The sequence below is a fragment of the Mastomys coucha genome, unplaced genomic scaffold (genome assembly GCF_008632895.1).
Source record: "Mastomys coucha isolate ucsf_1 unplaced genomic scaffold, UCSF_Mcou_1 pScaffold8, whole genome shotgun sequence".
Taxonomy (NCBI): Eukaryota; Metazoa; Chordata; class Mammalia; order Rodentia; family Muridae; genus Mastomys; species Mastomys coucha.
In genome coordinates, this window is record NW_022196914.1 from 64476185 (window position 1) to 64490315 (window position 14131).

At 39.9% G+C, this 14131-nt stretch overlaps 1 protein-coding gene across 4 annotated transcripts in view; it reads left to right on the forward strand.

The window, feature by feature from the left end:
* Positions 1-14131, forward strand: part of Sgtb (small glutamine rich tetratricopeptide repeat containing beta) — a 39768-nt gene that overhangs the window by 4258 nt on the left and 21379 nt on the right. For all 4 annotated transcript variants that reach the window (XM_031360143.1, XM_031360145.1, XM_031360144.1 and 1 more), the window contains exons 3-5: positions 4277-4380; positions 7324-7393; positions 9984-10083. In XM_031360143.1, the coding sequence (XP_031216003.1) occupies positions 4277-4380; positions 7324-7393; positions 9984-10083 (274 nt within the window). The remainder of the gene's footprint in view (positions 1-4276; positions 4381-7323; positions 7394-9983; positions 10084-14131) is intronic.

The following is a 14131-nucleotide window of genomic DNA, read 5'->3' on the forward strand; positions in this document are numbered from 1 at the left end:
GTCTACAGAGTGAGTTCCAGGACAGCCAGGGCTATACAGAGAAACTCTGTCTTGAAAACAAACAAACACAACAATAACAGAAGAAATGAACAAAGCAGGAGAGATGGCTCAGAGCACTTGCTGTTCTTCTTAGAGGACTTAGGTCCTGTTGAAAATGGTTCACGCTCACCAATAGCTTCAGGGAGATCTGGTGCCCTCTTCTGGTCTCTGCGGGCACTGCATTCACAATTGGTATTTTTTACACACAAGCATACATAAAAGAAAATAATTGCTAGAGGGGGCCTAGAGAGTTGGCTCAGTGATTTAGCATGCTGGCTGTTCTTCCAGAGGACCCGAGTTCAATTCCCTCACCCACATGGTGGCTCACAGCTGTGTTTAACTCTAGCTGTGGGGGATCCAATATTCTCTTCTGACCTCTGAAGGTACCATGTGCTGTGCAGAGATATATACATACATATAAAATACAATAAAAAAAGTTTAAAATGGATATATACATACACATAAAATATAATAAAAAATTTAAAATGGATATATACATACACATAAAATACAATAAAAAATTTAAAAATGGATATTCTTGTGGTTCTGCTCAATCCCCCTTACCTGTTTTTTGTGTCCCTTTGTAACAAAACTATTTGAAAGTTATCTATACTTATTTCTATAATTTTCTTAGTTTTTAATTAAAAAAATTTAATCCTTTATCGACATCCTTTCTACTCTTTTTGAAGGTATTAGTGATTTCTGTGTCTAGTTAAACAGTTCTTATTCCTTATCTGACTTTTTTTTAAGACAGGGTTTCTTTTTTTAAGTTCCTGGCTGCCCTGGAACTTGCTCTGTAGATCAGGCTGCTCTCAAACTTAGAGATCCACCTGCTTCTGTCTCCCCAGTGCTGGGATAAAAGGCATATACAGCAGCGATGGCCCTCATTCTGTTCTTATGTATTTTTCTTCTAGAACACCTCCTAACCCCTTGCTTATCTTCTCATCCCATCTCTTTCTCTCCTTGTCTGAATGTCTTTTTTTTTTCTTGACCTATCACACTCAGAGTCAACCACTTGGGCTGTTTGTCTGTCTGTCTGTCCGCCTGTTTTTGCCATTATCTACAGTCATTTCTTTGCTGAGAAATTTTAGTTTATTTGCCTGACTCCAAATTTATATGCTGATAGTTCTCAGCATATTTATATGCTTGTCTGTACCCCCAGTGAAGCCCTTTCTTCTATATCCAGCTGCCGATCACACAGCTCTACTTGCGTGTCTAGTACACTTCTCAAGATTAACATTGCCAAAACTGAACTTGCAGTCTGCCCACCTAAAGTCTGTTCTACCCACAACTCCCCTGTCTTAGAGAGAGCAGCTCCAGGCTTTCCTGAGCTTAGGCCAAAAACTTGGGCATTGTTCCAGGGTCTTGTTTTTCTCCTACTCCAAATCTAACTGTTAATAAATCTTGTTGTCTGTGCCTTCAACAGTCAGTCTGTCTTTCTTTCTCAAGGTCTCCTTGTGTATCTCTGGCTGGAATCCTCTATATGGACTAGGTTAGCTTTGGACTCATAGATGTCTACCTGCTTCTGCATCTTCAGTGCTGGAAATAAAGGTGTACACCACCACACCAGGTCTAAAAATCTAAACTTTCAAAATGCACCTTGAGTCAGAGGTTGGGGAGTACAGCTCAGTCATCGAATGCTTGCCTGGTGTGCCCTGGCATATCTACAAGTTCCCAGCGCTGCAAAAACAAGCAAACAAAACCGTAAAATGCATTTTGAGTCTAACCACCTTTTTACCACTTCCACTGGTATCTCCCCTGGTTGAAACTGGTTGGTGCTTGTTCTACTGTGACAACCGCAAACCGGTCTTTCTTCACCTGCCCTGGCTTCTTGGACTATCCACACGCAAACATCTCTCTTAAGGCTATGGCAGATTCTGTTCTTCTTATGCAGAATCTTGCCAGGACTCCTTATGTTACTTAGTCATTGTATAGAGAATCTATATAATTTGGACATATTGTCCACCTACTGTTTTTCATTTCGTGTCAGCCAAATTATCTTCCTTACTGGGAAGGCACCAGATCCTTGTGCCTAAAGGCGTAAGCACTGCTGTTTCCTTGGCCTGGAATAGCCTCTCCTCATCCCTACCTGCTGCAGTGATAACACATCCATTTCCTCCAAGCCATTGCCAGATTCCTTTGTCAAAGAGGCCTGCCCTGAACTCTTAAGTTCAGTCTTCAGTTTGCATTCCCGTTCAGCTCCCGCCCTCCCTAGCCTCCTGGCCCCTATATTATGGTTCTCATCTCAATCCCTTCTCCAAGAGGTTAAGCTGTTCACTGGTATAGCAAGTATCTAGAAAAGGGGCCCTACATGTGATAGGTGTTACATATATGTATTTGTTGGATTGAGTTCCATAGTCCTGGACTTGCACTTAGTTGATCTGTATCTTGGCTTCTAAGTCTACTGGGCAGAATACATCAGCCTTTTCCCATAGAACATTTGTGAAGTGAATCCATCCTGTTTCTCTAGCTTGGAAGTTCTGGGGTCTGGTTTTTTTGGTTAATGACTTGTTTTGGTTCTCTTGATCTCTTTTTGTGTCTGTGAACTTATGTTTGGTTTGGCTGTTTAGGTTTTGGCAGGCAGGAGAAATGGACCCTGGATCTGATCCTTTTACATTTCCTTGTTTGATTTTTGACTGTAGATGAAGAAGCCAACAGATCCTATTTGTTGACCATTCACTACTTGCCAGACTCTGGTAAAGTGAAAGACAAATAGGAGAATAGGCCTGGTCCTCAAGGAGGTACCTAACATGAGACACATGCATGCAGACCATCAAGAGTGATTGTTCCAGTAATAGAACCCAGTAAACTACCAAGAATGACAGCCTGGGTCCAGGTGGGAGGGTGCAAGAGTTAACCAATACATGTGCATTTTGTATTATTGTATTTTTTGTAAGTGCCATGGCAGGAGAGGACCTTTACACGCAGTCCAGTATTTTAAATGCAGCTTCATCTGTTTGGTAGAAATAGAAAAGGAGAAGGCCACATTCTTATAGTTCTAGCTACTGAGGAGGCCAAAATATCAAAACACAGACAGGGATAGAAGGAGGTATAGGGGAACAGATTATTTTCTCCCTGAAAGCTACCTTTCCTCCTTTCACTGAGAACTTGGTGCTTTCTGCATATGCAGACCCTTTCTAAGGAGAATTTTTCTGTGGCTGCTGAGAGTGAGAGCATTTATTTTATGACAAGGATACTTTCCTCAAGACTACAATTAGTACATGAGGTATCTTTTAAAAATCTCCCAGAATGTACATGAATGTATTCGGTAGTGATGGGAGGGCAGAGGTAGGGCTGGTTCTTATCTGGGCACCTCAGTCGTGTGTATCATCTGGTGGGAGCCCGCGTGGTTTCCCGCTTCCCTCTCTAGCCTGTTCTCAGCATTCCCTCCGGTCATTTAGCTCTAAACACAGACAGTTATTTTCCTTCACTAAATCCTTGAAAGCCCTCCATTTCCCAGTAGCACAGAGTCCCCGTCTTTAAAAATGTCATTGAAGCTGCCTTGTGATCTGCTGTCTTTGATTCTTACATAATCTCCGTCCGTGTCTTTGCATCAGTCTGTGCCTTGCACCCTTGCTGTACCAACCAGTTACTCTGTCCTCCACCAAAAATAGATGAAGCAACTGTCATCACTGAGCATGCTATATATTTTGCTTTATAATATGGACAGTGATTGGTTTTGCCTGTTATGTTTATTGCTGCCCCTCTATCATCTTGGATCAGAACTTTACACACAGTAGGCTCACAGCAAATTTGAATATGTGGCTGAATATTAAAACAGAGCTATTTTCATGTTACTATGCCAGGATTAATATTTAGCATCTACTTCAGGTCAAATATTACTAATTTTCATCAAGTTGAAATCTTGTTTTTCACATATAAAAGATGTATAACATTTGGGTTGTTTAATGCACTGGTGGTTAATTAGATATTAGTATTGGAATATAAGAAGTTAATGATACTTTCTTCTTTCTGGTAACTTTCAACAAGAATATAATGTACTGTGTATCTTCAGAAATTATATTCTGGCTAACACATTTTAGTGAGAGATAAGAGATTACTGTCTTTCTGCAGTAGCTCATCTATAAACAGAAATCTTTCTGCAGCTGGACCAATTAGTTTTCCTTATGTTCTTTGACCATAAACACTAATTTACCACAGATTACATTTCTATAAGAAAAACCAGGAGGCTCCTTTGTAAAGTTGCTAATCCTCACTGCCCTTGTTTTATTTCTAGTTGCAATCCAGTGTTTGGAGACCGTTTTTAAGATCAGTCCAGAAGATACACATCTGGCAGTTTCACAGCCTTTGACAGAAATGTTCACAAACTCCGTCTGTAAGGTCTGTGGGCATTTTTTCCTCATTAGTATTTGATGCAAGTATGACACAATTTTATCTTGGGCTCTTACTAGTTCAGGAGCTAGGTCTACAGCTAGCCTGGGCGGAAGAGAAATAGGTGTTATGGGTATCATTTAGGAACTAAGCTATACTTCACTTAATGTGCTTTAGATGGTCATATTAGTAGCTGTTCTCACACCCTCACCTTGCCTATGTATTTTGTAGTTTATTTTTAAATTTTCAAGATCTATGGTGCTGGAGAGATTACTGCTTGTTCAGAAGCCCCGGGTTGTGTTCCCAGTGCCCACTCTGGCTGCTGTTGTTCTAGTGTTGTCGTTGAGCTTTGCATAATGAAGAGTTTGGGAATGATGCTGTTACAGGTGTTAGCTTGGCTTCAGGTGGGCGCTGCTGACCACACATTTAGCCGCAGCCCCTCCCCTCTGTTTCTGGAACTTGCCGGGAGGAGACTCTTAGAGTACTTGCAGTGAAGATGGCCTTGGGTGGTTTTAGTCTTAGAAGAGATGAGCTCACATGACAAGATGCTGGGAGTGCTTCCTTTTGTCTTCTTCGTGCTCTGATTAAGATGGACTCCTTGTCTTTTTCATTGTGTCTGAGATTGAGGCTTCCTGAGACACCCTGCTTCGGTCACCAAATAAGACCATGGCCGAAGCAGATCTTTATGCTCAGGTTCCTAAGGGGTTCTTTGTCTGACAGCACGTTTCTCCAGTGACTTGGGACTGAAGGTGTCACAGGTGATGACCATTGTTACTGTCTTCCAGGAACCTCCAGTTGACTTTTACACTCTATTTGACCAAAGCTCTGTTTCTGTAGCCCTCCCATTGTGCTTAATTGTGAGATATTTGTTGTATACTATTTTACAATGTAAATTGGTTGAGTCTGACTCCCTGTTACTTCTTCAGGGTGTTAATCATGGTAACTTTGGGCATGGCTCAGCGGTTAAGAGCACTGGCTGCTCTTCCAGAGGTCCTGAGTTCAATTCCCAGCAACCACATGGTGGCTCAGAACCATCTGTAATGGGATCTGATGCCCTCTTCTGGTGTGTCTGAAGACAGCTACAGTGTGCTCACATAAATAAAATAAATAAATAAATCTTAAAAAAAAAATGTGGTAGCATCATCCCTGAGAACACAAGTCTACCCCTGTGTGGGTCTGCGGGCTGTGCTTCTCCTCATCATGTTAACACAACAGCAGAGAAAGTCTAAAGTGTGCTTGAGGCAGCCTTGACATCGTTAGGATTAGTTTGTCTCATCAAATGCACTTGAATGTGGTACTAATGACTTTAACTTTAGAATTCTGCTTGTTTCTTTCTGTCCCCGTACTTTAGTTTATACATATGTGAAATGGACTCATTCCCTTTATTTAAAGTATATAACCCTTGCCAACACATTTTTGCTGCTCAGGCTTAGTCAGTATGAGGAATCATTCTTCAGTGTAAAACTCTGATGGTTTCATCTTAAAAGTTAAGGGGTTGGAAAAGAAAATAAATTATAAGCAAATTTTCAGTATGCCATTTTTTTTGGACCCAAAAGATTCATTTTTCAAAATTAATAAACTGTGTGGGTTTGCTGGAAGCCGTGAAATGGATGGAAGATGGAGAGCAGATTCTATAGAGCAGCAGGGACCATGTCTTGGAACCACAATGTGGTTCCACAAGTGCAAGTGATGGAGTGTGAGTGTTCCTCTCTGTTTCTGTGTCTTAATACCTTGTGCTCCAAAGAAAAGCCTTTCTGTCATCCTGTCAGTCATTTTATACTAGTGGGTATTTCTTTCTAATTAGCAAAGTACTTTTCCATGTTCCATTTATCACTTTCCTCGAAACCTTAGTTCAGATGAGAGATTACCATGTATTTTAAATGCAGTATGTTGGCACAAAAGCTACAAGTTACTCTTTTTTTTTTTTCAGTATTGTTGACTGAACTTCAGAGTAAAGTTAAAAACAATATGGTTTTTACAAGGTCTTCCATAAATGGAAAGATAAAGATGTTCCCATTGTCACTCAGAGCACACCAGAATTCAGTTTATTTAGAGGCACCTTTGGTTTGAAACTTATGCCTAGGAGGTTTGAGGTGGTAGTAGGTGCTGGTACAAAATTTCATGCTGTTGTTCATCTCACCTATTATTTTCTGTTTGACTATTGTTTAAAACACTGGGAAATACAGAAGGATGTAAGGAGAGGCTAAAAGTTTTATTTCTAAATATAACTATTGTTAACTTTTAGAGTACACCTTCCCAGCTTTAGTGTGTTGATCAGTATGTGAGTGTGTGTGTGTGCACGCGTGCATGCGTGCACATGCATTGTTGTGTGCCTTTACGTGATTACATTATAGATGCTCTTTTTATTGATAAATAGTATCAAGATACATGTTTGAGGATAATAAACACACTGCTCCAGAAGTTCCTACTTCTTTTCATGCTCTTTGTATATTAATTCCACATTTCATTCATGGGATGGGATTTCTGGCTATGGGCAAAGAAAGCTGGATCTGTAATTCCATCTCCAAGGCAGGAGGATCACAAGTTTGATGCCTGCCTGGGCTATCAAGTAGGTTCAGAGGTGTCTTAGTGGGAAAGACCCTGGCCTGAGGTAAAGTGAAAAGTGCAAAGCCATCACTCTGTTACTCCAGCCCAGCAGCCAGCAGATCCCTGGCCAGCATTTCCGAGGTCCTAAGTTGGATGCCCAGCACTGGAAAAAAAGAGTTGGTTCTCAGGCACCTGTCATTATCTCGAAAAGTTCAACAAATAATATTTCTAATCCAAGTACACAAGAGGCCTTTATCCGATTTCTTGTTAGCACTGCTCAGGTGTTACATTTAGTGAGATTGAATTACAGATGAGTTACTAAAATGTGTGTAGTTTATTACTATTTATAGATTTGGGATGCCTTTTCATGTAGCTAAAAGGAAGCACAACCTGATTCCATTTCAGAATGACATACGGCCGCTTTCAAACTCGGTGCCTGAGGATGTGGGAAAGGCCGATCAGCTGAAGGATGAAGGTAAATACCGCCCGCCCGTGGAGGTTGCTTTCTTCAGCTCTGGAGATGACAACTCTAAGGTGGCAGTATGATAGTTTGCACTGTCAGGACTGCACTGTCCTCATCCCTGTGGCTTTTCTGGAGCTGATGTGAATGTGATGGGTAAGAGGCCTGGTGACACAGAATGCCTTGTCAATACCGAGGCTGTCAAGACTAGCCAGTATCTAGTAAGCCTCACTGAATAAATACCTATGAGCTATGTACAACTGCATTTGCTACTTGACTCAATTCTCCTTTATTTTTAACCAAAAGAGGTGATTAATTTTAAGTGCTATTTTAACTGACATATAAAATTAATGTTTTTAAAGGATTTTGAAGTTTATTAATGCATGCATATGGCATCTGTCTTGTTTATTGTATTATATTTCATTACATCCTTGTCCTTCAGTCTTATTTTTGGATTACATTATAAAGTAGATTAGTCTCTGTTTTCAATTTTGTTTCTTCTAAAAATGATCTTGTCAGAGTGCCTAGAAATCTTAAAGTGCCATGACCTCATAATTTACATGTGAAATAAAAAGCAACACCCACTACTCATTGCCGCTTGCGCTGTGTTGCAGAGCGTTTATATTTCAGCCATCCAGATGCAAAGTGTTCACGTGTGCTTTGTAATTGGAGCAGCTTCTTTGGAAGTTCTTCTCCCACTTGGGCTTTGCATCGTGTGGACACTTCAGTGATGCTGTATGGTCTCCACTGCCTTGCATGGCAGCTGCTGGTTTAGCTCAAGTAGTAGTGCTCAGTAAAAGGCACATTGAAGTGTTATTTTTGTCCTGTATGCTACTTACTTTGCATGGCAGCCTTGGGAAATGGTAATCCCTGAGGAGCTTTTTGTTTGGTTTTGTTTTGACATAATGAGTGTTAGGAGGGTGTGGGTTAGAGAGAGGGGCAGCAGGAGACTCCTTGAACACAACAGCCGGGGAGACTGGGTCACCCTGGCTTTCTCCTTTAGCAAAAGCTTTTGGTCTTCAGTTCACTGAGACGTGTCATACGTCAGACATGCTATGGGCAAAGTCTAAATGATGTTTGTTCTGTCTAGATTTTGCTACTTGTGCAAAAACAAATGGTCATGGTAGGTTGTCAAGTGTTGGATCATTCCCGGCTGGAGGCGTTAATCAAGGCCACTTGGTAGCTAGGACCCTCCTGGAGCATGGCTTTCAGATGTCTCATGCGCTTCTGAGGAGCAGAAGGAAGCAGCAAGGGCTGCCAGCTGCAGTCTCCTGATGGGGCTATGAGAGAGGAAGGAGAGAGTTTTGTGGGAGAATAGCAATACTATTATAAAGTGCTATACCAATGCTTTATTGCTGTGTTGTATCCACAGATTTCATTTGTATCTAGAATCTGCATATTGACTATCTTATAGATGGAAGCTTTGTAATTATTAACTTAGGTTATAGTACTTGCATATATTTGTACACACACACACACACACACACACACACACACCCCTACACATTTAAGGTGGTTTATAGGAAAGACCCAAGAAAGTTTTACTGCTGATGATGGTAAAATGCTACCCAAAAGAACAAGGTCCCACAGCAGCAGCAGCAGCAACAACAACAACAACAAAGTTGCTCTTTTACTATGCACAGTCCATTGGTTTATAACATTCACAGATCTTACGGCCAAATCAGTTGTTAACCATTTTTACCCATTAGCACTTACTTGAATCCTCACGTGCAGTCGCTTTGGCTTACCCTGGAAGCTTAACCACTTGCCTTTCTTTCACTCTTCCAGCCCCTGCTCTCTGCAGGCTTGTCTCCCACTTTCCTATTAAGCAGGTAACAAACAAAACATGAACAGAGAGCAGAGGAATCGCAGAGGCCCCGAGACATGCGTCCCTCATCCCCTTCTCAGATGTAGCGTTTCCATTTTTATCTGGCGGTTCCGACCAGCACACTGGACACTGCACCCCTTCATGCAATGCGATGCGGTAGCAGAGGAATCCCTCATTTTACTCATTAAATTACTGCCAGCTGTATTCGCAGCTGATCTTCCTGAAAATCAATGCTCAGTAGGCTAGTATGGCATCTGAAATCCTTTCTCTCTAGAAATTAATCTCCTACAACCCCCTTAAAAGGCTTCTACATCCTTTAAAAAGGATGCTTCCTGCCAAAGACATTAGCAGAGTCGGTTTGGTCGGTTACTTCTAGCATCCTTCCTAGCATGGCTGCCCAGAAGTGCGTGTGTTGAAGGGAAGCGGGGGAGGTCAGGTCCAGCTCTGGGTGATAACTAGGGAAAGGGGAGGAATACCGTCAGCTCTAAATGGAAGTGAGGAAGTGAACAGGGAGAGAATACGTATCTATGACATAGCCACGGCCGTGCTTTATTATGTGATGCAGATATTAATTCCCATGACTCCATATTGTCAAAGTGATTCAATCACCAGTCTCTGTGACTAAGAGCAACGTCTCTGTGGTATGAGATGAAATTGATCCCGGTTCAATTTTGTGATTGAAAAACACTGTGTGTGGCCTTCTCCGTGTTATTGTAGTTTCTGTGGCTGAACTCTTTCATGCTCTGCTTACTGTGCCTGTCCCCGATCTGATTACAGGCAATAACCACATGAAAGAAGAAAATTATGCTGCGGCAGTGGACTGCTACACGCAGGCAATAGAACTGGACCCCAACAATGCGGTTTATTATTGCAACAGGTAAAGCAGCTCTGTGTCATCCTGTTTGTCCTGAAAGGCTGGGATTCATAGCTCTGAAAGGCAGATGTCAAATGTGTTTGTTGAGAGAAATTTGAAAGTACAGAAAAATAAGCTGAAGGAGAAAAAGAAAAGAATAAAGCCATGGGCTTCATTCAGAGGCCACCATTTTTTTTTTAATTTAATTTAATTTAATTTTTTTCTCCTTCCCTTCTTCCTCTTGCCCGGCCCCATCTGGCCCATAGGTTTTTTGTTTGTTTGTTTGTTTGTTTCTCATTATGGATGGTTGTGAGCCACCATGTGGTTGCTGGGATTTGAACTCATGACCTCCGGAAGAGGAGTCAGTGCTCTTAACCGCTGAGCTATCTCACCAGCCTCCTTAATTTAATTTTTTTACTTATTTATTTTACATCCCACTCACTGCCCCCACACCCCTTCCACAATCCTCCCCTCATCCACCCTCCCGTTTTCCTCTGAGTAGGTGTGGCCATCCTAGGTATCCTCTCTCTGTCTCTGTCTCTCTGTCTCTGTCTCTCTGTCTCTGTCTCTGTCTCTCTCTCTCTTCCTCCATCCTTCCCTCCCTCTCTCCCTCCCTCTCTTTTGGAGATGGAGTCTCATGTATCTCAGATTAGGATAGGAATTCCTGTATAGATGGTGCTAGCCCTAAGCTCTGGTCCTTCTACCTCAACTTTTGGAGTTCTGGAGCCACTGCACCTGGCTTATGAGGTGCTGCAAATTAAACCCAGGGTTTAGTGCCTACTGGACAAACACCCTAGCAACTGCACCACCTGACCTAACATGTCCTAAGGTTTTGTTTGTTTAAGATTTTATTTTATATATGAGTGCTCTGTCTGCATGTACACCTACATGCCAGAAGAGGGCATCAGATCCCATTATAGATGGTTGTGAGCCACCATGTGGTTGCTGGGATTTGAACTCAGTGGAAGAGCAGAGAGAGTGCTCTTAACCAGTGAGCCATCTCTACAGCACCCATGTCCTAAGTTTTTGAAAGTCTTCACAAGCATTATTTAAATAGTTATTGTTACTTTGTTACTCTCATTTGTATTTCTGGTGCCTATAACAAACAAACAAACAAACAAACAAACATTAAGTGTTCTTTTTGAATAAGCAGATAGACATCTTTTGTTTAACCTTTTATTTGCTGTGTATGTTAAGATTGTCCCCATTTTTTTCCAGTGCCATCTAGACTCTGTGAACATCTGCATTTCTAATAGTGTTTTTTCCTGGACTTTAGATCTATCTGTAAAAATGCATTTAGTTGATTTACCACTTATAAACATTTTAAAAATTGAGACTAACTGCAAAATTGTTCCAACTTCTTTTCTTCACAGTCCTAGGAATAGATGTATCTATATTTGACATGCTTTTAATAAATGCTTTTTAGGTCTCTCATTATTAATTATCACCACTTTAATCACATTTTCATATCAATTATCATATTTTATGTCTAATGGCTAGTAAGGCAGGACATTTTTTCTTTTTTTATTGATTTGTTTATTGCATTATGATGAGAAAGGATACATAATTTCAATTTATATGAATTTGTTAACATTTAAAAACATATTTTAAGTAAATAGACTTAACATCAGTTTCTTCTTTCCCTTTTGTACTCCAACTCCACCCAGAGACCCCCCTTCAACCTGCAGTACCTTTCGTTTTTTTATTTTGTCATATTCTTTAAAATTTATAAAATATTGTTACAATAAAAATGAGTATTATAAAAGTTGTTTGCTATAAACCAACAATCAATTGAATAGTCTTATGTAGATGCTACAGCAATACTGAAAATACATACATTTTTCTCAATATAAATTTTAAATAACTCTAAACATATTAACTGTATACTTTAAAATAATATCACTACCAGTTTTTTTTTTAACATGAACATAAATAGATAAAAAAATTTTGTTTGTTTGTTTGTTTTGTTTTGTTTTTAGTAGAACTTAAAATCTTGGCTCTTATTGTGGTACAAGTTCAAAATAAGAACAATTTCTAGACATTGGAGTTCATTGTAATATGGCTGTACTTCAATGACTCTCCCATCACCAAAGGATTTTACCTCCCTAGTAGCTATGCTAAGAGTTGACAGTTCTGCTGTGCCAATTGTAGGCATGATTTTGGATACAGATTTCCTGCTGTGGTCAGAGATATTTGACTTGAGTGATTGTCTTCATTCTCAGCCCATAGGGAACAGGTTACATTCATTTAAGAAATGATGTGTGTATTAAGATGGTCTATCCATGAAGTCACTCACCAACCTTTTCCATAAACAATGGTTCTGCATGGAGGGTGGCACAGACATTAGGTGAGGGTAAGAATCTGGTTCATTGGCTGTGATAATTTGGAAAAGCATTCATCTTAGAGAAAGAGTAACTTATAAAGAATTTTGAAGAGTATCTTCAAAATTGATACAATGGTTATAAATATCAAGCAAATAATTCAGTCTCACTCTTTGTTGTTCTCTTACAAGCCACCCCCCGAAATTAATTGTCTACATTTCTTTTGGCTGTATAAATAATTTTGAAATATGTAAGCTGTTCTGAAAACAATAGTATAGTGTAAAAATATAAAATAAACAATCCTACTAATAGAGAGGCTGAGATAGGAAAAGCATGATTTCAAGACCATTATGTGGTACACAGCTAGACACTGTCACATACAAACAAGCAGAAAATGTATATGGATTGTACAATATTGGACCTGTTTCTCCAATTACCAAATTAGAGAGACCACTAGATGACAGCCAAAAAATTTCTAATTCCTTGTATTTTTGAATTTCAATCGATTAGGATATGTTGGTAATACTAATTTTCTTAATTAATATTAAGAGATATTAAGAAAAAGTAGTTGTTACTTCCTGTTATTTTTGTTGTTAGAGGTGGAATTATGTTTGTGTGGGTTTGTTGAAAGATTACTTTTTTGCTTCTTCTAGGGTGTAGTTTTGCTCCTTATGTTGGTGTTTTCCATCTATTATCCTTTTTAGGGTTGGATTTGGGGAAAGATATTATGTAAATTTGGTTTTGTCATGGAATATCTTGTTTTTTCCATCTATGGTAATTGATAGTTTTGTTGGGTATAGTAGCCTGGGCTGGCATTTGTGTTCTCTTAGGGTCTGTATGACATCTGCCCAGGATCTTCCAGCTTTCATAGTCTCTGGTGAGAAGTCTGCCGTAATTCTGATAGGCCTGCCTTTATAGGTTACTTGACGTTTTTTCCTTACTGCTTTTAATATTCTTTCTTTGTTTAGTGCATTTGGTGTTTTTATTATTATGTGACGGGAGGAATTTCTTTTCTGGTCCAGTCTATTTGGAGTTCTGTAGGCTTCTTGTATGTTCATGGACATCTCCTTCTTTAGGTTAGGGAAGTTTTCTTCTATAATTTTGTTGAAGATATTTACTAGCTCATTACATGGGAGTCTTCACTCTCCTCTATACCTATTATCCTTAGGTTTGGTCTTCTCATTGTGTCCGGATTTCCTGGATGTTTTGGGTTAGGAGCTTTTTGCTTTTTGCATTTTCTTTGACTGTTGTGTCAATGTTTTCTAAGGTGTCTTCTGCCCCTGAGATTCTCTCTTCTATCTCTTGTACTCTGTTGGGGGTGCTTACATTTATAACTCCTGATCTCTTTCCTAGGTTTTCTATCTGGAGGGTTGTCTCCCTTTGTGATTTCTTTATTGTTTCTAGTTCCATTTTTAGGTGCTGGATGGTTTTCTTCATTTCCTTCACCTGTTTGATTGTGTTTTCCTGTAGTTCTTTAAAGGATTTTTGAGTTTCCTCTTTAAGGGCTTCTAGCTGTTTACCCATGTTTTCCTGTATTTCTGTAAGTAAGTTATTTATGTTCTTCTTAAAGTCCTCTATCATCATCATGATAAGTGATTTTAGATCTGAATCTTGCTTTTCCAGTGTGATGGTGTGTCCAGGACTTGCTATGGTGGGAGAATTGGGTTCTGATGATGCCAAGTAACCTTGGTTTCTGTTGCTTATGTTCTTATGCTTGCCTCCCGCCATCTCACTATCTCTAGTGCTACCTG